The sequence below is a fragment of the Gobio gobio genome (genome assembly GCF_949357685.1).
Source record: "Gobio gobio genome assembly, chromosome: 9".
Lineage (NCBI taxonomy): Eukaryota > Metazoa > Chordata > Actinopteri > Cypriniformes > Gobionidae > Gobio > Gobio gobio.
In genome coordinates, this window is record NC_137115.1 from 41,862,142 (window position 1) to 41,885,606 (window position 23,465).

The 23,465-nt window shown below is 37.9% G+C and overlaps 1 protein-coding gene across 3 annotated transcripts in view; it reads right to left on the minus strand.

Annotated features, from left to right (window-relative positions):
• The window catches only part of zc3h18 (zinc finger CCCH-type containing 18), a 52,055-nt gene that overhangs the window by 27,505 nt on the left and 1,085 nt on the right, over nt 1-23,465 (minus strand). For all 3 annotated transcript variants that reach the window (XM_079825585.1, XM_079825583.1, XM_079825584.1), the window contains exons 2-9: nt 22,371-23,272; nt 21,440-21,524; nt 16,799-16,950; nt 16,610-16,705; nt 16,181-16,338; nt 15,810-15,839; nt 15,070-15,181; nt 14,511-14,797 (exon numbers count right to left, since the gene is read on the minus strand). In XM_079825585.1, the coding sequence (XP_079681711.1) occupies nt 14,511-14,797; nt 15,070-15,181; nt 15,810-15,839; nt 16,181-16,338; nt 16,610-16,705; nt 16,799-16,950; nt 21,440-21,524; nt 22,371-23,261 (1,811 nt within the window). In that variant the 5' untranslated portion in view covers nt 23,262-23,272. The remainder of the gene's footprint in view (nt 1-14,510; nt 14,798-15,069; nt 15,182-15,809; nt 15,840-16,180; nt 16,339-16,609; nt 16,706-16,798; nt 16,951-21,439; nt 21,525-22,370; nt 23,273-23,465) is intronic.

Here is a 23,465-nt window from a genome sequence, read left to right on the forward strand (position 1 = left end):
CATTCTGTGCTATAAATAGAACACAAAAATTTGTGTTGTAATTTTTCACCTCCATTTATTTTATTCTTGGCTTAGCATAGTTCCAATTCCCTTCAAATTTCTCTTTTTTTCTCCACAGGTGAAAAAATGTTTAAGTACACAAGAAAACGTGCCACTGAAAGAAAGCGTAGAGTACATATGCGTGCAAAGAGGTTAAAACCACTGAGTAACTGCTAAGTCAACAATCAATTGTGGAATATCACATGCAGCCGAATGATACAAATTAAGGAGAAGCAGAACAATAGATCAATACATAACAATGAAGGGGGCGACACAGAGGAATATACCAGACACCAACACAATGGAAAAGAGAACCAGGATCAATTCCTCTTCTGGCCTCTCCACATGTTTGGACAATCCTGATTCCATAAAAATACATTTCCATTTAAAAAACTAAAATCTCCAACATGCACAGTAAACATAAATTATAAATATCTGGATTATGACTGTAAATTTAAAAAAAAATATTGGAAAAAGCATGTATTGCAATAAGAACATAGACAATTAACTCTTTTTAATTGCAAAATGGATTATTATACTGCAAGCCATGACAGAAAAAAAAACGGTTTTATTCTTCCAATATGTTATATTTAATGTAATAATGCAATATATTGAATGTAATGTATTTAAGTTAAGATAATGTAAACACTTGGGAGAAAATTTTCACACGGAAGCCTGTCAATATATTGGATCCTTGCATTTGGTCTTAAAGTGACAGCGGGCCAATATACCTGCAGCTGTCTGTGTCATTAATGTTATTCAAACAACAAAAGTATCAGTATAGTTTTATTTAATGCCTTGTCAGCATCTGTGAATCTCTCAAACAACAAAAGAAACTGATATTTATTAAAGCAATTCAAGTTATTCAATCAATGTATTTACTTCATACAGTGAACACTATGCAATGTTTAATTTTTACATTTGATTGTTCAATTTCTATAGTATTTCTTCTAGGGGTGGGAAAAAAATTTATTCACATATGAAATCGCAATTCTATCTTCTAACGATTCAAATAGATTCATAATTTTCAAAAATCGATATTCTAAACGTCTGTTAATAACATGATGCTGATGCAACAAAAAGTGCAGTAAACGCACAGTTTAGAGAGCGCAACTTACTTGACAACTACAGTTCCTAAAACAATTGTTTAACAAATAGAAAGCAACATTAAATAATGTATAAATACCGGCACACATCAAGCTTTTTTGTACTTTTTTTACACAAGAGAAGCGTGTTCAATGTGGCCCCTTAAAAACACAATATGATAAACAGACATGGCAAAACTGTACCAGAGGAACCAATACACAATATAACTAGTATTACGAATATCCCAAAAAAATATAAAAGGCAGGAAATGCTATTTATTATGAATAAAAGAGTTCAATATTTAGATATTACAAATTGATTGACGAGGTAAAATAATTCAACAAAACTTCAAGTTTAATTACACATTAGTATTTAAAGGGTTAGTTCACCCAAAAATGAAAATTCTGTCGTTAATTACTCACCCTCATGTCGTTCGACACCCGTAAGACCTCCGTTCATATTCGGAACACAAATTTAAATATTTTAGTTGAAAGTTGATGGCTGAGAAAGGCTTCAGATAGGCCTCCATTGGCATTCAGTACATTTACACTCCCAAGACCCATAAAAGGCACTTAAAACGTCGTTACAAAGTCCATCTCACCACAGTGGCTCTACAATAATTTTACGATGCGACGACAATAGTTTTTGTGCGCAAAAAAAAAAATCAAAATAACACCTTTTATCCAACCTCTTCTTGTCTTCCGTGTATTGCTCCACGACGCATGCGTGAGAATATGACAAAGCGCCGGCGTTCGGGAATCCATGAAATGCACACTTTAGCCCGATTTTGAGAACTACGCCGAGACCTAAAGCATGATCAATGTAGAATTCAACAGCTTAGATACGCGCGTCTTCCTCTGCTCGTAAACCAAACGCTTCTGGGTCATGTGTCCGAACGCCGGATCTGCGTCATATTCTCATGCATGCGTCGTGGAGGCACACACGGAAGACAAGAACAAGTTGGATAAAGGTGTTATTTTGATTTTCTTTTGCGCACAAAAACTATTGTCGTCGCATCGTCAAATTATTGTAGAGTCACTGTGGTGAGATGGACTTTGTAACGACGCTTTAAGTGCCTTTTATGCGTCTTGGGAGTATAAATGTACTGAATGCCAATGGAGGCCTATCTGAAGCCTTTCTCAGCCATCAACTTTCAACTAAAATATTTTAATTTGTGTTCCGAATATGGAGGTCTTACGGGTGTCGAACGACATGAGGGTGAGTAATTAATGACAGAATTTTAATTTTTGGGTGAACTAACCCTTTAATATCAATCAATTGGAGCACAAGTTCTCTTATATATAGCCGCTTTTCCACCGTCGTTGAATTCCAAAGAGCGGCCATTATCAGCCCCACCGTGGAAAATGAAACCGTAACCGTACCGTATCCGACTGGCCCAGATCAGCACAGAATTGAATGGTTACGCATTGAACAGAGCACCGTTCGGCCTGACAGTGGAAAAGTGGCATACGAGGAGGAGGGCTTCAAGGAGAATAAATTAAATCATTTGATTCTAATTTCTTCTGTTAAACACCTCAGGGTTCCTACACAATTTTCATTTCAAAATTCCATACTTTTCCAGACTCAAATTTCCAGACTTCCCTACAGATTTTACCGACCATATTTAACTTGTTCTGATCAATTGTTTTAAAATTCAACTGCTAACAAGTATGTTACATTCTAAAGATTTCGTATTGGCTTTTAGTATTCTGAGAGAAACCGAACGGTATTTATGCAATTAATTTCACCTCATATCAGACGTATCTATGTATATATCTCTATGACCCGGCTGTAATTTTGACCTCACTCACAGGAAGTGATGTCAGTCTGCAGAGCTGAAGCGTTCGTCTGATATGAGGTGATATATTTGCATAAATACCGTTGGGTTTCTCTCAGAAACCGATGGTTTCGTGTCTTAAGACATCAATGTGTCGTCACGAGTTTAATTTGAAGTTGTCTGTCCATGTTTTTTTACTCTTATAGAATTCGACCCCATTGACAAGCATTATATGAGTGACACACAGCAACGGTTGAGTTAAAAATCTTCATTTGTGTTCTACTGAAGAAACGAAGACACCTACATCTTGGATGCCTTAGGGGTAAGCAGAAAAACATCACATTTTCGTTTTTGGGTGAACTATCCCTTTAAGGCAGTTCTGAAGGCGAAAGGGGGTCAAATACAGTATTAGTATGGTGTTCCTAATAATCCTTTAGGTGAGTGTATATTATATATTTATTATATACATTTAGAAATTCTTAATTTTATATTTAGAAAACGAAATAGGGACAATAGTCTGGAAACATAAATATTTTTCCATACTCTGATTTATTTTTTCCATACTTTTCCAGACCTGGAAATTACTCAAATCAAATTCCATACTTTTCCATACTTTTCCAAACCCCGTAGGAACCCTGACACCTAACTGAAAATATTCTATAATTGTATCTTAGCTTTATTGTATTTGTCCTATTGTTGTTGTCCCGAAAAACGGTTATTCATACTGTGAAATAATATTTTGGATTTTTATCCACCAGTTAGTCAAGTGTGGTATTGAGGTACAGTTTCAGTAATGAAATGGTGTTGCATTTCCATTATTGCCATTTCAAATGTCAATTTCCTTAAACGAATCAGTCAATATCTTAAACCCTATAACTGTTGAGTAGCGATGACCCAACATTATGAAGACGCACACGCACAAAAAAAAAAAAAAAAAAAAAAAAAAAAACTTGTCTTGACAAATTCAGGTAAAGACTAAAACGGTGATCATGCACACCTTTCAACGTCACAGGGTGTTGGTTCTTGTGAGCAAACAGAGTCAATCTAAGATCACACTCCTATCTTCACCACGCCTGGGAAATGGTTCACACAGTGAACATCCAGGTTTAATGATTTCCTTCCTTCATTCCTTTGACAAGCCAAAAAAATTCCCTCATTTCATGATCACGTGCTTACTACTATAATGAATGTTGACCATCATTTACGTCAGGTCCTTTTAAGACGTAACAATAGATCAAACTTTCACCTGTGGTGCAGGTAATACAAAGCTATGTAGTAATTCCGAATTCATGCAACATTAGCTAGTTGCAGAGGCATAATTTCCACACTGCATTGACAAGTTTCATGAGGATATTAAATGGAAAAAATCCTACCTTGAAAGACTTACAACATATACTGCACATGTTGCACAATTACACACATGAAATTAAATTACTGCCAATCGGCGAACCTGAGAGCAAACTGTAAGAATAATGATTTTTCAAACAAGTTTCCTGTACACTTCTCTGGTCTTCAACTATTCGGACAAAAAGATAGTTCTGTCTCAAACTCACACTATTTGTTAAGCTAACAAGGCCACTCAAAAAATAAAAACACGTACACATATATACATACAGTATACACACACACACGGTGTCAAGCATTTAAAAAAAGTTAATCAAAATCACAAATTTTTCTGTAATTAATTGCAAATTAAATCTCAAAAATAATGTAGAAATAACAAACACAGCACATTATAAATATTTGTTTAATGGCTTTTTTTTTTTTTACTATCCACAATGAATAAAGGCCAGTATCACTGATTCCAGTACTGATACTGATGTCCCCATTACATGTTTTTTTTTCTTAAATGTATCCATTAATAATTATAGCCATTCAACATTACATATAATGGAAAGCTATCAATTTTAACATATAATAGGCTTTAAATTAGGGCTGCCACTAACAACTATTTTTATATCGATTAATCTATCGACTTATTTAATCGCAATAATTTTCAACAATTTTACTTAAAAACATTGAATTTAACTTGCAACGTTGGCCTTCAGTAATGTACTATAAAAATAGTATAAATGTAAACAAGCCCTTGACAAAATGTAAAACTAAAAGAGTAAAAATGTAAAAAAGGTACAAATTTGTAAACCAACATAAAAAAAGAATATCAGCAAATACTTTTCATATAGAATAGTGTTGTCACGATACCAAAATTATGACTTCGATACGATACCAGACTAAAATACCTCAGTACCGATAAGTTACTGAATCGATACCATGAATAATTGAATAATACCTTACTATTCATTGTTTTAGGGTTAAAAAACCCCTAAAAACTCACTTGGCCGGCATGTTCCTGCCCTGCTTCAAAGAATATTAGATCCGGCCCTTTAAGAGCTGCACGGACCAAATTCATTGTAACACCCGATTTCTCATTCAAGTCTGTATACGTTCACTAAATAAATATCCGACTGCATTTACACGAATACTCGCCAGGACGAGCATTTTTACATATTTTTTTACCATTCAAACCCAATAATCTGCGAAACTGGCGTCGCGATCTGTCTGAGTGAAAGGCATGTTTGCTTCAGGTCAGAGTCCGGCAGCGCGCGTAAGCACGTCCCGACCGCGCCGCCCTTTTCTGTTGCGTTCTTTTTCCTGAGCTGCGCGTATATTTGAGTGTTCTGCTTCCATTGTTTAGTGAACGGTGGAAGCAGAGCTCACACACACACACGTCCTCACTCCTGCTGTCACAGATCGACGCAAATTAAAAAAATACTGCTCTTAGTAGAGTGCTGTCATTTTTAAAGTACCGGTACTAAAACAATTTAATATCGTACCCAACTTAACCAGTCGACTAAAAATAATAATTAACTAATTAACAGCAGCGTCGACGCAGTCGATTGTATCGACCAATCGCGACAGGCCTACTTTAAATAAAAACTATATTTATTCAAGTGAACTAACCAACTATTCTAACAATTTTCAACCAATTGTCAACAAACCCAGGTTCATTCATTTTACCTGCCCTGCTAAAATGCACAAAATAGTTATTGTTTTCATTGTTTTTGACTCAGGTAACTTGACCAGGTAAACAGTGCTTTAAGATTTTCAGGTAGGTCTGACAGGTAGGAACAGAAACTGATTAACCTATCTCAATTCATGCGGCCGAGTCTGTAGCCATTTTCAAAAAACGTCTAAAGACACATCTTTTCCAGCAACACCTGACCGATCGAGAATAACACTTATCATTCTATTCATTGTCTGTCTGTATAATTTATTTAAAAAAAAAAAAAAAAAAATTCTGTTCTGTGCTAGACTAACTGAGACTTGTTACAGCACTTGCATTTTGCTGATATTGTTGCCCTTCGACTGCTCTAGCTGCTTCTATTGCCCTCTTTTGTAAGTCGCTTTGGATAAAAGCGTCTGCTAAATGACTAAATGTAAATGTAAATGTACAACAAAAGCGATGATCAAAAAGCGTGAACAAAACAGTCACTCTTGTATGCGAGTGCCGTATGCTCGAACGTGACTCACTCTGTCATATACGCCGTCATCCCCTGGGTGTTGATAGCGCTCGCGAGCGCAGGTGAGACACGAATAGCACACGTTTAAACTCATTTAAGCTTTGTCAATTTAAACATTCAAGAGCAAGAGCGAAAGAGAACTCGCGTAAGCTAAGAGGAGATTTCTGTTTGTGTGTGCAATCATCTGAAGCCGTGCACGGCGCGTCACAGATATCAGTATGTATGATGTGCATTATTTCTTAAAGGGAAACAAGGCTTTTCCTGCTGTCTGTGTTTTTAATGTTAATCAAACAACAAATGACAAAGAAATCACTCACTGCTCTTGACTGAATAGCTTTTGTAACTTCAATAATGATTAATCTTTATTTAATTTATACAGTGAAGATTATAATAGGCAATGCTATTTTATATTTGATTACTTTATTAAATTTCTGGACCTGGAAAACCTGAAAAGCAAAAATAAAAGCTGTTTATTTTATATGCATCTTTGCTCTATTGTGTGCATTTGTGCTGCTGCTTGAGATTATTTGTTCTTAATTAGTTTATTTGTATTTGACAAATATCCTAATTACGCTGAACATGGCACATACCGAACCGTACCAAAACAGTGACCCTAAAACCATGATACAAACCGAACCGTGAATAATTTTAACCGTTTCACCCCTATCTGAGACACATCCTATTTTCTCATAACTCTTTGCGTTCATTTAACACAACTCATTAAAGACTATTCTTACGAGGATACTAGACAAAATAGGAATTTTGGTCCGTTTAAGTGTGAAAGAACAGTGTGGTTGATAACCTTCGATATAGGTTTATAAATGATTTACCTACAAATCTGATTTGTGAATGATGAACATTATACAAGCAACCCAAACTCACTAAAAATATATATTATAATAATATACCGATCAGGCATAACATTATGATCACCTTTCTAATATTGTGATGGTTCCCCTTTTGCTGCCAAAACACTGACCCACCGAAGCATGGACTCCGCTAGACCCCTAAATGTGTGCTGTGGTATCTGGCACCAAGATGTTACCAGCAGATCCTTTAAGTCCTGTAAGTTGCGAGGTGGTGCCTCCATGGATCGGACTTGTTTGTTCAGGACATCCCACAGAGGCTCAAGTGGATTGAGATCTGAGGAATTTGGAGGCCAAGTCAAACTCCTCAAACTTGTTGTGCTCCTCAAACCATTATTGAACCATTTTTGCTTTGTGGCAGGGCACATTATCCTGCTGAAAGAGGCCATAGCCACCAGGGAATACCATTTCCATGAAAGGGCGTACATGGTCTGCAACAATGCTTAGGTAGGTGGTACGTGTCAAAGTAACATCCGCAATTACGCATGGATGGCAGGAGCCAAGGTTTCCCAGCAGAACAGTGCCCACACTGCCTCCGCCGGCTTGCCTTCTTCCCACAGTGAATCCCGTTAATCAGTGTTCACTTTGGTTGGGCACTTGGAACATTCATATATTCAATTGGCCCGAAATTAAAGTCACCCTTTTAAAATTTTAATATTTCACTTTATGTCGTATAATGTTTATTATTCGTAACAATATCTCGCAATCAGTACAGTCACAAGGGCTGTGCCAAGTGTGCGACCACACAGGGCCTTAAGTAAAGTGACAGCTGACTTGATGATGTAAAGTCAATAGTTAAAGTTCATGTTTTTATCCTTCAAAATAGTTAAGTTAAAAATGATAGCTAAAAATGTGTATCGTGAGGCTGTATTTTTCTGCTTGTTAAAAATGTAACCACGCGCATACATATCAGTAAGAGTGCCATCGCACAAAGTTCGTAGAGAGATTTATTCAGTCCTTTCGAATTCGGATTTTAGCCGCCTCTCAAACAAGTTTAATTTTTATAATTCAAAAATGCAATGAATACAAAAATACAGCGTGTTTTTCCTCGATGAGACCTTTATTACAAGATCAACTTATGGCAGATAAGTTAAACTACGTTCAGTTAGGCAAACAGAACATATATGCGCGTGCATATGCGGTGCTCTAAGCAGCGGAACCTGCAGCTGCGAGCCGGCGTTCGTAAACAGAGACCTCATCTGTTCCAAAATAGCCAAATATTTTAACATAGCCTAACTATATGAAACTAAATAGGCCACGTTTTCTTTAACCGTCTGCGCCTTCTGATGGATGTTTTTCTTTATGACAGCGCAGAAACAAATCACAATACTCCATAATGTCTAGCCATACTACAGATAAGTGCAAGACATATAATAAACAGTAAACTCTCTACTTTTATTTGTGTACACTCACAATAACGGCAAAGGCCGTGGATTCTGGGAACAGATTATTTTGCACTCCACTGCAAACGCCGTCTTCATTTCAAAAATATATTTTGTTTATTAAACGCAAAGTTTTTCATTTCAAAAGCATTTCTAAATTCAGTGTACATTTCCAACAAACGAAATTCCAAGCCAAAATATCAAAGTGTTAAAAAAAATGAGTTATCACCATGAAGATTTAAACTTTTCGCTCGTCTCTGTATGTGGCAATGCGTCAAAGTGGATCATTCTTTACAGATGATGGTGTGTTTGGACAGAAGACGAGTAAGAGTTCTTTATTAAACTCACAAAAAACAATAGAATATAAAATGTCACAATTTATCATAACACAAGAGCAACTCTCTCAGCTTTGCTCAATTTTTTTAACAGCTGCTGCTTTCGTTCTTCGTAGTGAGTTTCTACCAGTCTGGTGATGGTACGTCGTGATGGAATTTGATATGCTGGTTCCAATAAATGTATCAGTTCTTGAAAACCATTGCCCTCAACAATACTTAAGGGCAGAATATCCAACTCAATGAACTTGCAGATCCCTTTGGTAATTTTCTCTGCTCGTTGCGCATCACAGCTCCGAGTCCGTGCTAACACCTACTTGATGCTAGGTTGAGACTGAGATCAAGATGCACCGCCACCAACATTAACCAGGGACGGATGCACTTTGTTTAAGTGGTACATCATTTGAGACGTGGCCGTGTTGTACTTATACACGGCATCACAATGTTTGCAGTGAACTTCACCACACAGTGAAATTAATTTTAATTGCTTCAAGACTCACACTAAGCAACGCAATCTGCATTAGATAAAATAAATAAATAGACTAAATTCTTAACGATCAATTATCGATCGTCGATTAATCATGCCCATCCCTAATCTCTACACTACAAAAAGCAACAAAATTGTCAAGACATCCATTTAGCGCATGTTCACTACTGAAAAACAGCGCTGGTCCTCTCAATATTGTCGGTTCATTTTACTGACTGAGAAATCGCTTCAGACGATTCAGTAAGAGAGCAGTCCAAACTAATTCAAGTGGATTCAGGCCGTTTTGACCCATTCATAATTTAGAACATAAATTAAGCGTCAAAATGTGCAGTTCAGTTACACAGTTAAACTTCTTGAACTTCTTGAACCTAATGCTGTTAAACTGAATATATATAAAAAATAAATCCACATAAACAACAAATTGTTTGTCACTATAGCAACAGTAGACCCGGTTTGCATGCTTTAAGTAAGTCTAACTAATTAGATTTTACAGTGCAATAATAGGAGTAAAAGTATTTTAGCAAATGAAAAATTACACACTTCAGTTTTAAATGAACAAAAGGTAGCGTGTGTTTTTTTTTTTCACTTTCAAATAAGCTGAGTGAAACTGAAACTCCATGCTTATAGATCAAAAACACGGGCAAAAATTATGATCATGCATTTTTCAAGTTTACATTCATAAGAAATGGGGAGAGTTACATCAGTTGCATGAAATTTTTGAAATTTGAGACACAACAGCATTCTTTGAAGTCAAACAAACTGTGTAGGTGTGAATCTCTCCCTACCCTGCCTGGTAAATGACTCCATGCAAGTATCATGGGACAGATTCATGCATTTAACGGTGTCCCTTTGCGGACCTCTGAGAACACGAGTGATTTACTCAACTGAGCCGGAAATTTGTTGTGTGGGATCTTGGCTTAATTAATGAAATGCGAATCTCTTTTTTTTTTATACAGGAAAAATGAGAGCTGACATGACGTGGAAGGTCAAAGGAAAAGCACTGGTGTGGCCATGAGATACGAATCTCCAGGAAATTTCCCATAAAGTGGCTATAATCAAGTATGCAATCTGAGTCTGTGGTTAAGTGAATACAGTGATAAAGAAATAACTGTGAGGGGAAATAAACCCAACTTGAAAAGACTATTGTTATAATGTCAGGAAATACCAAAGTGCCAGAAGACTATAGACTAATGCGTATTCAACTGTAATCTAATAGAATAAAAGTCACCCTGCAGTGCTTTCCACAAAGAGTTAATATATTTAATATGAATGTTAATTTGGGGCAAAGCTGTGTTTTAAATTAATTGTATGATCATTAACCATTTAAAGATAACATACAAACATACATGGCTCAAAACAGCTACAGCAACATTATTATTTTGTCTATATTTTATCCAATTTTGTTTCACTTTTTAAAGACATACAACTATAATTTCTACTCTTCAATTCCTCAACTGCACAATTTGTACTGCACTGACAAACTTTGTGTCAGTAGAAATAAGAATCAACGGATTTTCAGTTCCAGAAACGGATTTCGCTTACTCGCATTAAGCCAGCCTGTTGACTAGGGCTGTCACGGTACCAAAATCTCAGTTCTTGGTACCAATTTCTGTACAACAGCATTTTGTATTTAACTATTTGAATATAAAAAAATTAAATGCATTAAATTAGTTGATTTTTAATGCTATTAATGACTATAAATAAATAATACATTTAAATATTGGTAGACGTGTAATACATATATACGGTAATACAATTTATCATGATAACGAACATGCACGATATTCTTATAGTGGACACTTCAAAATACTGTGAATAATTACGAATTATTCAAATTTTTTAAATTTATTTTAAGAATACTTTTCCCATCAACCAGTTAAAAAAAACAGTTACATAGTGCACCTTTAACAAAGGATAATAACTTTAAGAAATGTAGCTATTGCTCATTAAATATTTGTTTGTTTAAATTTAAGGCTATTTACATGGCAAACACAAGGTCAATATCACAATCCCTCATTACATATTGTAAAGTGTTACATTGTTTTTATTCTTTTGCACTTAAATCATTTAAAACATTTGTTTATTTTATACATTTGTGTATTGCTTTATTGTATTTAAATGTGCAGAGTTCTTTTTGTTATTAAACCTGTTATAGTATGACAACATTTTTTGTAACTTATTTTTAATATTGTGATCATACCGTATACCATGATAAATGCTTCAGCAATTATTGCAATATGAAAATTAGATAGTCACAATCACAAGTCCATCCAGCGAGACCAAGAGAACAAAACTGTCCCTTCTTGATAAACTGGCACCAAATATCACAAAGAAAATATCACTAAGAAGTTGCTGCAGTAGGAGAAGCCACTGTGGATTTTTCTCTCAAATGTAATAAAATGACTTTTTGAAGGGTCACTTTCTCAATAAAATGAGAAACAGACGAAATGCAATAAACTCAGTCGTGTCATCTTGCTTTCGGAAGCTTTCTCTGATTGGCCACTGCGTTCACACGCTCAACAAATATCACTATAATTTGGCTACCAAGCTCAAAGTTGCAAAAACATGTTGTAAATTGGCCCGGTACTCTGTACTGCAGAAAAGATGGTACGGTTACGCTTTGAAAATTTAAGGGTGCTTTCAGCCTTTCACGCTGGCAGTTTAGTTTAGTTGCTCTCGAACTGTGGCGCGATTCACGTGAACGTGAAAGCAACACAGACTTGGGTGCGCACTTGTTCAGGAAGAAAAGTAACCTGCGCATGCGTTTTAGCCGATAACTATGCATTTAGTTCAATAAAACACATGTAAGTGATGATCGTGTTGATGATTTACCTTGAGCCTGCAATGTAATCGTGCATGGCGAGTGCAATCAGGGTGGCAAATGAATGGCAATCCCCTGTCTTCTCTAAAGATTCCATTTACAAGCAGCAGAAAGCTGCCTTCATGCAAAGCACATACAGTAAACCCAACTGCCGTTTACTCTGCTGCACATAATTCATAGTTTCCATGTGACGTCACACCCTCATAGGAACATCCACCTGGGGGGCAAAATAAGGCTTTCCTCCGCTGCCCGCCAGTCATTTTTTACCAGGTAGTACTAATGTACTAAGACAGTGATATTAAAAGACCAAATTCAATATACTCAATATACACCTTATTTATGATGCATACTTTGTACAGGCAAGCAGATGAACACAACATAAGTGCAACAAGGTTTCTCGTTAACAATATATTGACCACATTCTGTTTTCTAGGGCTGTAATCTCCCAGTCGATTAGTCGATTATTAGTCGATACGTTCTGGCTCGACCAAAATTCTGATTGGTCGATGTTTTGCCGCGTTCATTTCATCAGTTTTGCCGTGCCGCGTTCATATCATCAAGGTGCGGACCCACTTGTCCGTGCAACACTTCTGTCGCACCTCACTCCACTTTATTACTATTGGTGACGTCAAGCGACTTTAACGCGCCCGCAAAGCATTTTGGGAAGGCCAAAAAGCTTGCCGAAGCCCATCTTTATGCAAATGAATCCGCTGAACACGTCTATCTGATAGAAGTAGAGCACATGGAGACGGTGGGAAGTCTCTCGCTGGTCCTTTGTTTTTCATTCCCCGCTGGCTCAAAAGCACGCCCATAGCGGTAAACTTGAGGAACGCCCATCAACATCCACATGAGGGGAAGCGTCACAACACCACGCTTCAGTTTTGCCATGTTCATTTCATCAGGTGGAAAGCACTAATTGCTAATGGGGGTGTTTTCAGAGCACCCCTGTTTCACAGGTAACACCCCCCTTGTTTTAGCCCAACCCACTGGAGAAGAGAGACAGGTTGAAGTAGGCTAGTTTGCTGTATTTATTTAATTATGAGAGCATTTTTTCTGCTCTTGATCAGGCTTGTTTAATAAATATTCCTTTTTTTATTAAAGAGGACGTGCCTTTTGTGTTTAAGAGTAAAAGCTTTAAGTTAATAGTCTATTCGTGTCTCAGCCGCGAAGCTGAGCTGAGCTGATCCTATGTTCGAGCTGCACAGAGTGTCTGTCAGTTATTATAATACATATGACAAAAACAATTATGTCGCATATTCCTCAAAAGTTCTTGGGATGATATCACTAGTTGACAACATAGCCTATGATTTCCGAAAATATAGTACTATGATATTGCGCAGGTGCACGTGATGCAACGCTGTCAGAGCCGACAGACTCGTGTTACAGACTCATTTCAGTACAAAATAATCAGGTCAAAAACGATTGAATATACTGCAAATAGCCTACTAGTTTTTTATGTTTATTTATAATTCATTTAGGCAGACAACAAGGCTACCAAGTACTGCGCACAGTGCACAGCCAATTCATTTAACGTTTTTTTTCCCTAACGTCATTTTTAGTCTAAAATTTCAGGACTTCAGTCGACCAAGATTTTCTTTGGTTGATTACAGCCCTACTGTTTTCTATCATGTGGCATGCACAATTGTGATGACGTACAATCAAATTGAGTGTGAAACCAGACCAACAATGCTGGGGGCACCGGGAACAAATGGTGCTCGAACCGCAGCAAACATGCCCCAAGTATAAACTTGGTACCAAAGTACCAGTCCTTTTGACAACCCTATCGACATGGTGCACATTGTAGCTTATTTGAATAGAAACTCGAAGAGACAATATGATCAACATGCAAAACAATAACCACAGTTTGTGTCAATTATATTTGAATTTGATCCTACCACAACAACAGACCAGCATTCAAAAAGGGGATGCTCACTGAATTTACAACACAGCAGTCTCTGTGAACGATTGTATAGAAAACACCTAAGTTTTACAATTTTACAAAATACAGCTTTTAGTACTAATTCAGGTGCACGCATTGCACCAGACTTCAAGAGAGACTAAAAACGTATATCCCCAAAAGATGCATAGCAGCCAGGCAATCAAACTGGAATAGGTGATTTTAGTGCGCAATAGAGGGTTTGTGACCTCTTCGTTATTAGACTTTGTTCCATCTAAGATTGTAAGAAGCTTGAAACTGACCTGGGTGGCATGTTTGTGGGCGAACGTGGTTTGAGTGGCTTCTCCTTCTCATCCTTTTTCTCCCGTGGCTCTCTGGGAGGCCGCTCTCTTGGCCTTCCCTCCTTTTCGTCCCGTTTCAGACGATCTCTCTCCCATTCCTCCTTCCTTCGGCGGCTCTCTTTTTCCCGTTCGCGCTCTCTCTCCCTTTCCCGTTCTCTCTGCCTGCGCTCCCTCTCACGGTGGTCTCTCTCGTGCTCCCGTTCCCTCTCCCGGTGGCGTTCGCGTGGATCTCGCTCCCGTTCTCGGTCCTGAGGCAAAAAAAGAAAAAGGATAACGTTTTTCAATTGTACAAATACAGCTACACCGCTCTCAGGAATACTTAATTTTGCTCAAATGCAACACTGAACGGTCAACTATTTTTGTATTATATACCATTTTGGTGTTAAATTTGGCCAATACATCATATACATGCACACTGTGCATATTTAAAAGATAAGTAACTTTGCATGTTAGTTTTATGCTAAAAGCCCTTTGGAAGAAATAAAAAAAACAGATGAACACTACATCAGTATGTACTCACAGGGTAGTACGGCAGTGGGGTCTCTGTGTACTGCACTCGGAAATTCTCATACTGGCCCCCACGCCAAAAAGCTTCCATCTCATAATCGTAGTACGGGTCACCATATGGATCACTACCACAGAAACGGTTGTTAAAAATACAGTTGGGAAGAGGGTTTAAATGAATAGTGAAGATAGGAGTGGGCGATATGACTAAAATCTTATATCATGATATGAGTAATTTTATTTCACGATGACGATATATATACAAAATCAAGTCTTTACTGTGTAAATTCAATATACATTGATTCTTAAAGTTGCAAACGTGATTCCGTCAAGAGCAGTGAGATATTTTCTTTTCTTTGTTGTTGTTTGATTAACATAGTATGACAACATCAGGTAAATTTGGATGCTGTCACAGATCCATAACACTCATGTGTTTTCTTTCTAAACTGTTACTCACGTGCTTTATCAGCAGTGACTACATGTGCGCGCATCTCTCAGAAAGCGAACTGAAACAAGTTGTATTTCGCTGCTTATTGCAAATCACCTGTTTTTAAACCGCAATGCTTAAAAACTGTAATGTCACGTGAGCATAACTGCGATAGAGACGATGGTCCAAATTCTGCAGAGGTTGGCAAATTTCAACCGGTTAATCGGGTCTACTGGTATATCGCCCACCCCTAAGTGAGGGGGTGCAAGTTAAAATCAAGTGGGTTACACTTTGTATTGGAGGAAAGCATTTTAATTTATAGTACTCACGCATAACCCGGATCTCGGAACTCAATCTCACTGCAATACATAGAGAGAAAAAGTGTCAAAATTAGAGTATGGGTATATAGAGTACATGTCCATTAGCTTTGTTTAAATCAACAAGAAGAACGGCAATTAAAATGTACATGAATATGTAAAGTAACATTATATATCTTGGGTGCAGTGACAGGCCATCATTTAGGTTATCGTCATTTTGCATTTGATACGGTCCTACAGTGTGATGTACTCAAAAAACCAACAAGATCATAAAAAAACTAAATGCATACTAATTGTAAAAGAATGAGCCAAACAATAGTTTTAAACTTATCAGTGACCATAACAAGTGGAAGAGATCACACTAATAAGTTATGGTTTCTTACCCAGCATCTCTGATCTCTCTGGTTATACGATAGCCACGTTCCCTGAAGAAGTCATTTTCTTTGTCAAAGTCTCGATCATCTTCACCTATGGTTACGGTAAAACGTTTTTCCTCAAAATCTGGTTCCTGCTCTTTACGGATGGTGGCTTTCTTCAACACCTAAAGGGAAAGCAGAGTTTTTTTAAATTGGAACAGTTAGATTCAACTGGAAACTTACCATATCTTTCATACATAATACCGTACTCAGCATTAGAGTATCAAAATACATATATTACGTTATCTCAGTTACAAAGCTGGCACAAAACCAGAACAGACTAAAGAACCATTTGAATGGAGGATTTCCTCCCTGGAAAAAGCCAGTATAGACATGGTCCTTTTTACATCGTTGACTCAAAAAGAAAAGAAAAAAGTAAGGTGGTAAAAACTGTACCTCTTTGGCATGTCTAAGGCCTCTTTCCCAGGCACTCTCAACCGGAGGATCTAGAGGAGGTGGAGGGGGAGGCAACTCTTCCACAGCAGGAGTTCCCTGAAAGATGATTCAAATGTTGAGTTGAAATTTAAACTTTTTTTATTCCTTTTTTATTCAGGAAGAAACAAGATAGTAGAAAAAGATACATACCCAGGGGTTAGCAGGCATGAGGGGATGAGGTCCTCCTCCTGGAGGAGCTCCGTTAGGAGAGAAGGGGTCTGGCTTGGAGATGAGGGAGTAATTGCCTTTATCATTGACTCCTGGATGGATGAACCTACAGATCATGCCCCATGTGCAGTTACCTGTCAGAGACCAAAGAGAGGCCATTACGGTATTTAAATAACGATTATTTTAAAGCATTAACATCTAAACGGTCTGCTGTTTTGCAGGATTTGCTCTGTAGATACATTTGCTCACAGGAAAGATCCTGTATTCAATTGCTCCCCCTGCTGTTGTAATTTGGGCATACACAGAAGAACAAACTAAATGCAAATGACATGAATATCACACTTAAACAACTTTCCTCGATGATAAAAAGGCTTTCTATTATTACCTCAGACTACATAAAACTAAAACAAAAAACTCAGACTATACTAAAAAAAAGGACGTCAAAGTTAGTTCAGATATAAGCTGAAAGACAAAAAAAAAGCATCTCTCTGTGAACAAACACCTAAAACGTGTGCACAGAATGCAGCTTCAGACGGCACGGAGTTCTCTTTCGCACTTGAACGGACTAACAGACAATTATGCCAAAATTCACGTTTTGTAGAGTATCTTCCTAAGCACATTCTTAAAGTGTTAAATTAATGCAAAGAGTTGACAGAAAATAGAATGTGTCAGATTCGGGTCAGATCCAGGTCATATGCGTCAGATCTTAAAGTGACAGCAGCCTAATAAACCTACCGCAGTCAGTAATTAATGTGAGGCCTAGTGAACACACACACAGAGAGTCCCCCCCATTTAAAAAATTTTTTTTTGCGTCCACATAAAAACGCAAAACACGCTATGAAGCACTGTCAAGAGCATGCTAAACCAACAGGTGGCAATATACCCTAACCGTAAAGCCATGTTGGCCAATCAGAAGCCTGGAAAAAAAATTATTTCCGGTTCTGACGCAACACGCTAAAAATCTCCGGTTTCACTGTCCACATGACACCACTGCAACCGGAGTTTCTAAAAATGTTCACCCTGGCAGGAGTTTTCAAAAAAGTTTGGTTTTGCGTTTGCGTGTGGACGAACAGCCAAACCGCACAGAAAAAGCCCATGTTTGTGTGGACAGGGCCTTAATCAAAGAAAATCACTCACTGCTCTTGACTGAACAACATTTGAAGCTAATCTACATTTCATTTATAATTTATGCACTGAAGACTGTGAAGTGTTTGATAACTTTCTGTATGTTTCATAACTGTTAGACATATTAGAAAATCTTAAAACACTGTTTACAAGGTAACATGGGTCAAAAACAATAACTTTGTGCATTTTAGCCGGGCAGGTAAAAAATCTGAAATGTCCCATCTGGGAAAAAACCTTAATATTGAAACCTGATATATTAAAGGCACAACTAAATGTGACCTTTATTAAAATAGGTTTATGTGAGGATTGTTTTAAGTTCACTTAAATTAAAAGCGGTTACATTTTTTAAAGCCTATTAAATGTTAAAGTCAATAGCTTTCAATTATACTGTATTGTTGAATGGCTGTAATTAATGACCAAAATTGAAAAAACAAAATCCATATAACAGAGACATCAGTATAAGTGAGACTGGCCTTATTTCAGCAGTGAGTGAGTTTCTTTTTAAGATAAAAATGTAGTAGGGAGTATAAATGCATTATGAATAACACTGCCATTGTGAGAATAAAACTGTATTGTAATTAAAAATAAAATAAAGAATTTATTATAATTAGGTACTTAATTTTTGGAATCTGATTACACAATCCAGATTACATGTAATCAGTTACTACCCAGCATTTAAGTGACTTTAAACATGGCATGGTTGTTGGTACCAGATAGGCTGGCCTGAGTATTTCAGACACTGCTGATCTACTGGGATATTCACACACAATCATCTTTAGGGTTTACAGAGAACGGGCTGAAAAAGAAATGTCACAAAGCTCAAAATCATCTCAAACTGGTTTCTTGAACTTGACAGTGAGTTCACTATACTCATGACCTCCACAGGCACGAGATCTCAATCCAACAGATCACTAGGGTTGGGCATCGAGAACCGGTTCCAACTTGGAACCGTTTAAAAAATAACAATGCCATTGGAATCGTTTAGAAATTTTGTTTTCGATTCCGATCATCGGTTCCAAACGCGCAAGTTTTCAGAAGTGCTTGCCGCGCCCGTTTGTTCTGTTGCAGACATGGAGCACGGTAAGCGGCGCTCAAAAGTGTGGCTTTTTCACATTTTTTTAAAAAAAGCCTGGGTCGGCACAGTGCAACACATATGACAAACTAATTTCTTGCACGGGAGGATGCACTACAAATATGTGGTGTATAAATTAACGAGTGTAGCGTGTTTGAAATGATGCGCAGGTCTGTCCTCCTCGGGCAACCCTGCGCTAACCAACGTTATTAAAGGGATAGTTTACCCTGAAATTAAAATAAAGCCTTCTTTTACTTACCCTGATGTTGTCCCAGAGCCCTATGTCCTATGACATTTAAAATACTGTTCCTGCACGCGCTCCTTCCTATTATGGCAGTGAATGGCGATCAGCTAAAACATTACAAAAAATAAACAAAAGTATCACGCAACGATACAGGGAGACGCGCGCCATATGGAAAGTGTTCAGGGGGCACACTATAGGTTTTGCGAGAAAGAAACCGTATTATTCAGTCAAAACACTGAGCTCGGCCGTTATTCTGAGCGTGCTCCTCTGTGTGCACTATGAGCCGTCAGCAGCCGCCGGCGCTCATGCCTACTATAATAACTCGCACTGTTGTTGTCATTGCACCCAGGATAAGCACACACACACACACATGCACCATTTTGAGAAATCAAGCTCAATAGAAAAAACGCGATTCTCGTCTTTTCTATAACGTATATGATAAGAAATAATACTAATAATATAACCTCCTTAAGTGAATATTGTGTACCGGTTGTCATGACAATATTGCACGAGGCTACTGCGGCTTGGAGTGCACACACACAGGAACACGCGCATTTAAACAACAACTAGGTGAGTAAAAGATGGCTTTATTTTCATTTCAGGGTGAACTAACGTTATCCCACCTCGTCATAATTAGGTAAGTGATTGTAGTGTAATAAAGCCCTTGACCAAATTGCGAATTGTGGTGAACAACAACGTTACTGAAATAATTTTCCCCCCTCGTAGATAAATGTAGCTATACGCAAATTGCCCACGCTAGTAGCAGTCCTAATATGACTGCTGTTAATGCTATTGTTAAACCGGGACTGGGTGTGAAACTCCATTCACCTTTGCAGCAAAGCAAGTGAAAATGCCAGCGGAGAAAGTCCCAAAACTAAAACTCATTATTGAATCAAAATAAAATGTTCCTCTGTGAAATGAGCCTGTGACATGCTGTGACTCCACCCCTCAAAGAATCGGAATCGAGAATCGAAAAGAACCGTAATCGAAACTAAGAATCAGAATCAGAATCGTTCAAATCAAAACGATGCCCAACCCTACAGATCACCTTTGGGATGTGGTGGTATGGAAGATTCACATCATGAATGTGCAGCTGACAAATTTGCAGCAACTGCGTGATGCTATCATAAATGTTCCAGCACCTTGTTGAATCTATGCCACAACGAATTAAGGTAGTTCTGAAGGCAAAACGGGTTCCAGCCCGGTACTAGCAAGGTGTTCCTAATAAAGTGGCCAGTGAGTGAACGAGTGTGTCTGCAATGCTGTATTAAGCCCTTTTCGGCAGTATTTGTTTCTCATGAGGTCGTAAGGTATTGTCATCATTTACAGGTGCTAGTCTGTGAATTTATTGCCGTCTGAATCCAGAATGTCAGCGTTTTTCTCCCACCAACTGTGTAAAAATCCCCAGCCGAATTACCTACTGTTTTTAGACAAACACCATAGACGTGTGGTAATTTAATTGCCGTCCGAATCCACATCACTGAGTTTTCAAAAAGAGATTGCTTCAAAATCCACTGTTTATATCCTTTTTGACCACTGCGGAGCACCGTATCGTTGTAATTTCATGCATTTTAAAGATCTAGCCTTCACTTTTATTACTTAAATGCTGGAAAGTATTTACAAAAATAGTCTTTTATTACCGCTCAAAAGGGAAAGAGAAGAAAAGCACAAACATTTGAAATGGGCCGTTATTACAGCAGCAATATTTTAAAATAACCAAGCAGCGTTAGATTTACCTCATCCTCATGTAAATAAGAGGCTGTATTAACTTACTCATTTCCACATGACATCATAAAATGATGTCATTTTGGGATAAAATACAAGACAGAAAAGCATTTTAACTATAATGTGTCTATATTCCCATTTTTTTAACAGAAGATTTAAATGATAATCAGAATAGTATTTTCCTATTATTAAATTAAATGAATTTATTCTTATTCCAAGCATATTTACAGCAGGCAATCATGCAACCGACAACGGGAGCAGCGGGTTCCCGGGTTCGTAGAATCACAAAACTCGCTCCTCCACCGTGAATCAATCGCCATTGGAATGTGCGAGTTTTATCACTGAGGTGGCATACCAATTTATTTTTACAGACGTCCACATGAAAAACAATTACCGCCCGAATAGGGCTTTAGAAGATTTATAACCATTCAGAGAAAACACATGAATGAAGAACTACCTTTCATGAAAAACCTGCAGATGGGTCGAGGTCTGATCTTTCTGTCCATGGGGTCCTTAACCTCCCCTTCTTCAAGGTCATCATCCTGAAAAGAACAGGAAAAAATACCTCTTACAGTAGCAATTAATAATTATTGATGTTATTGTTTTAATCCAAATCCAGGGCAACGGATTTACTCTAGCAGTCAAACGTTGATGAGGTGAGAAATGAATACGCAGCAAGGATGCATTCAATTGATCCAAAGTGACAAAGTGTTACGAAAGACTTCTATTTCAAATCATTCCTATTTTACGATATTTTCATCAAAGAATCGTAAAAAAGGTATCACAGTTACCACAACTGTTTACAACATTGATAAATAAATGTTTCTTGAGCACCAAATGAACATAGACTGATTTCTGAAGCATCACATGACACAGAAGACATGAGTAATGATGCTGAAAATTCATTTTTAAATATATTAAAATAAAAAACAGTTATTTTAAATGGAAATTATATTTCACTTTTAATGTTTTAAATGGATAATGAATAAATAGAGCCATGGTGACTTTTTTCAAAAACATTCATCAAAAATCTGACTGCCCCCAAACTTTTGAAAGGTAGTGTAAATATATTTTATTGACATATTATATAATTAGTATATTAGGTGAGCAATTCATATTGAGAGTGCTTTAGCAGCAGTGTGTCATTTCTTTGGATTCTAGAAAAAAAGATTCAATGGCTCCCTCTACTGTTATGGCCAGGCCAAACAATCCACACAAAACAAATCTGTGCATTATGCAAAACAAACTACCACAAATGTTGCATAAAAACTCAGCCTACTAAGAAAGAATACATAAGTTTCATCACGAAAAACATTACAACTATAATAACTGAGATTAAACAGCTCCTATAATCATACGAGAATCACAAATGATTTCAAAATACTTACATCTATCTCTCCCTCATCAATCTCTCCATCATCTTCCTCTTTCTTTTTATCACGGAACGAATCCCTCCTGCCTCCCTCCCTTGAGTCCTCAGATCTTCTCAGCGGTGTGTCTTTATCTGGAGGCAGAATTGGTTTTCTTTCCCTTTTCTTCCGTCTCCTCTCCTCCTCTTCGTCATCCTCTTCCTCCTCTTCTCCATCCTCCCCGGCGGGACCCTTCTCAGCATCGTCCTCCTCAGGAGCAGCAGCGCTAATCTCTTCTGGAACCTCCTCGTCATAATCCAGCTCATGTTCATCCAGATCTCTGGATACAGAAGATTCATCCTTCAACTCACTCACTACAATCGCCGCCCTCCTCCGCCTCCTCCTCTCTTCTTCCTCATCATCCTCTTCCTCAAGCTCTGCACAGCCGAGGCCAGGCTTGGTGGTTGCCTCATCCTCCTCGTCTCGTTCCTCCTCCACTGGGGTGAAAGGTCGCTCGTGTTCTGGGCCGGGTGATTCAGGATCCGGTGATCTCGGCGTCTCAAGGATTTCTTCTTCCTCGTCCTCGTCCTCCTCCAGGCTAGCATTCTGCCTGCTTCCTCGGACCGTCAAACCAAGGTCTTGTTGGTGGACGTCTCCTCTCTCCTCCCTGTCTATCTTGTAGTCTTCCAGGTCTGAAACATCCTCTGGATCTTCTCCACCAGCAGCTTTTCTGTCTCCAACCTCAAAATCTGAGTCTCCTCCTCCCTCCTGTACATCGTTTTCATCGTCATTCAAAAGCTCACTGTCTGACACTCCCTTGTCTATGTCTGCTGGGGACTCGGGCGACTCCAGCAGCTCGTTGTCAGAGAGACCCTTCTCCTCTTCCTCAGGAGATTGTGGGGACTGGGTGGGGCTCTCAGGCGTATCCATCAGCAAGAACTCTGAAGCAGACATTCAATAAAAGCCAAACAGTTAATTAAACAAAAATGTATAATACACTTTCAAAACTAAAACCTGAATTAACACGATTTACCTTCAACTCTCTACAGCAGACTTGCTAAAATAATACCCAACATATTAGTGGGTATAGGTAAAATCTACTGAAAACATTTTTAAAACTTCAGTAAATACATT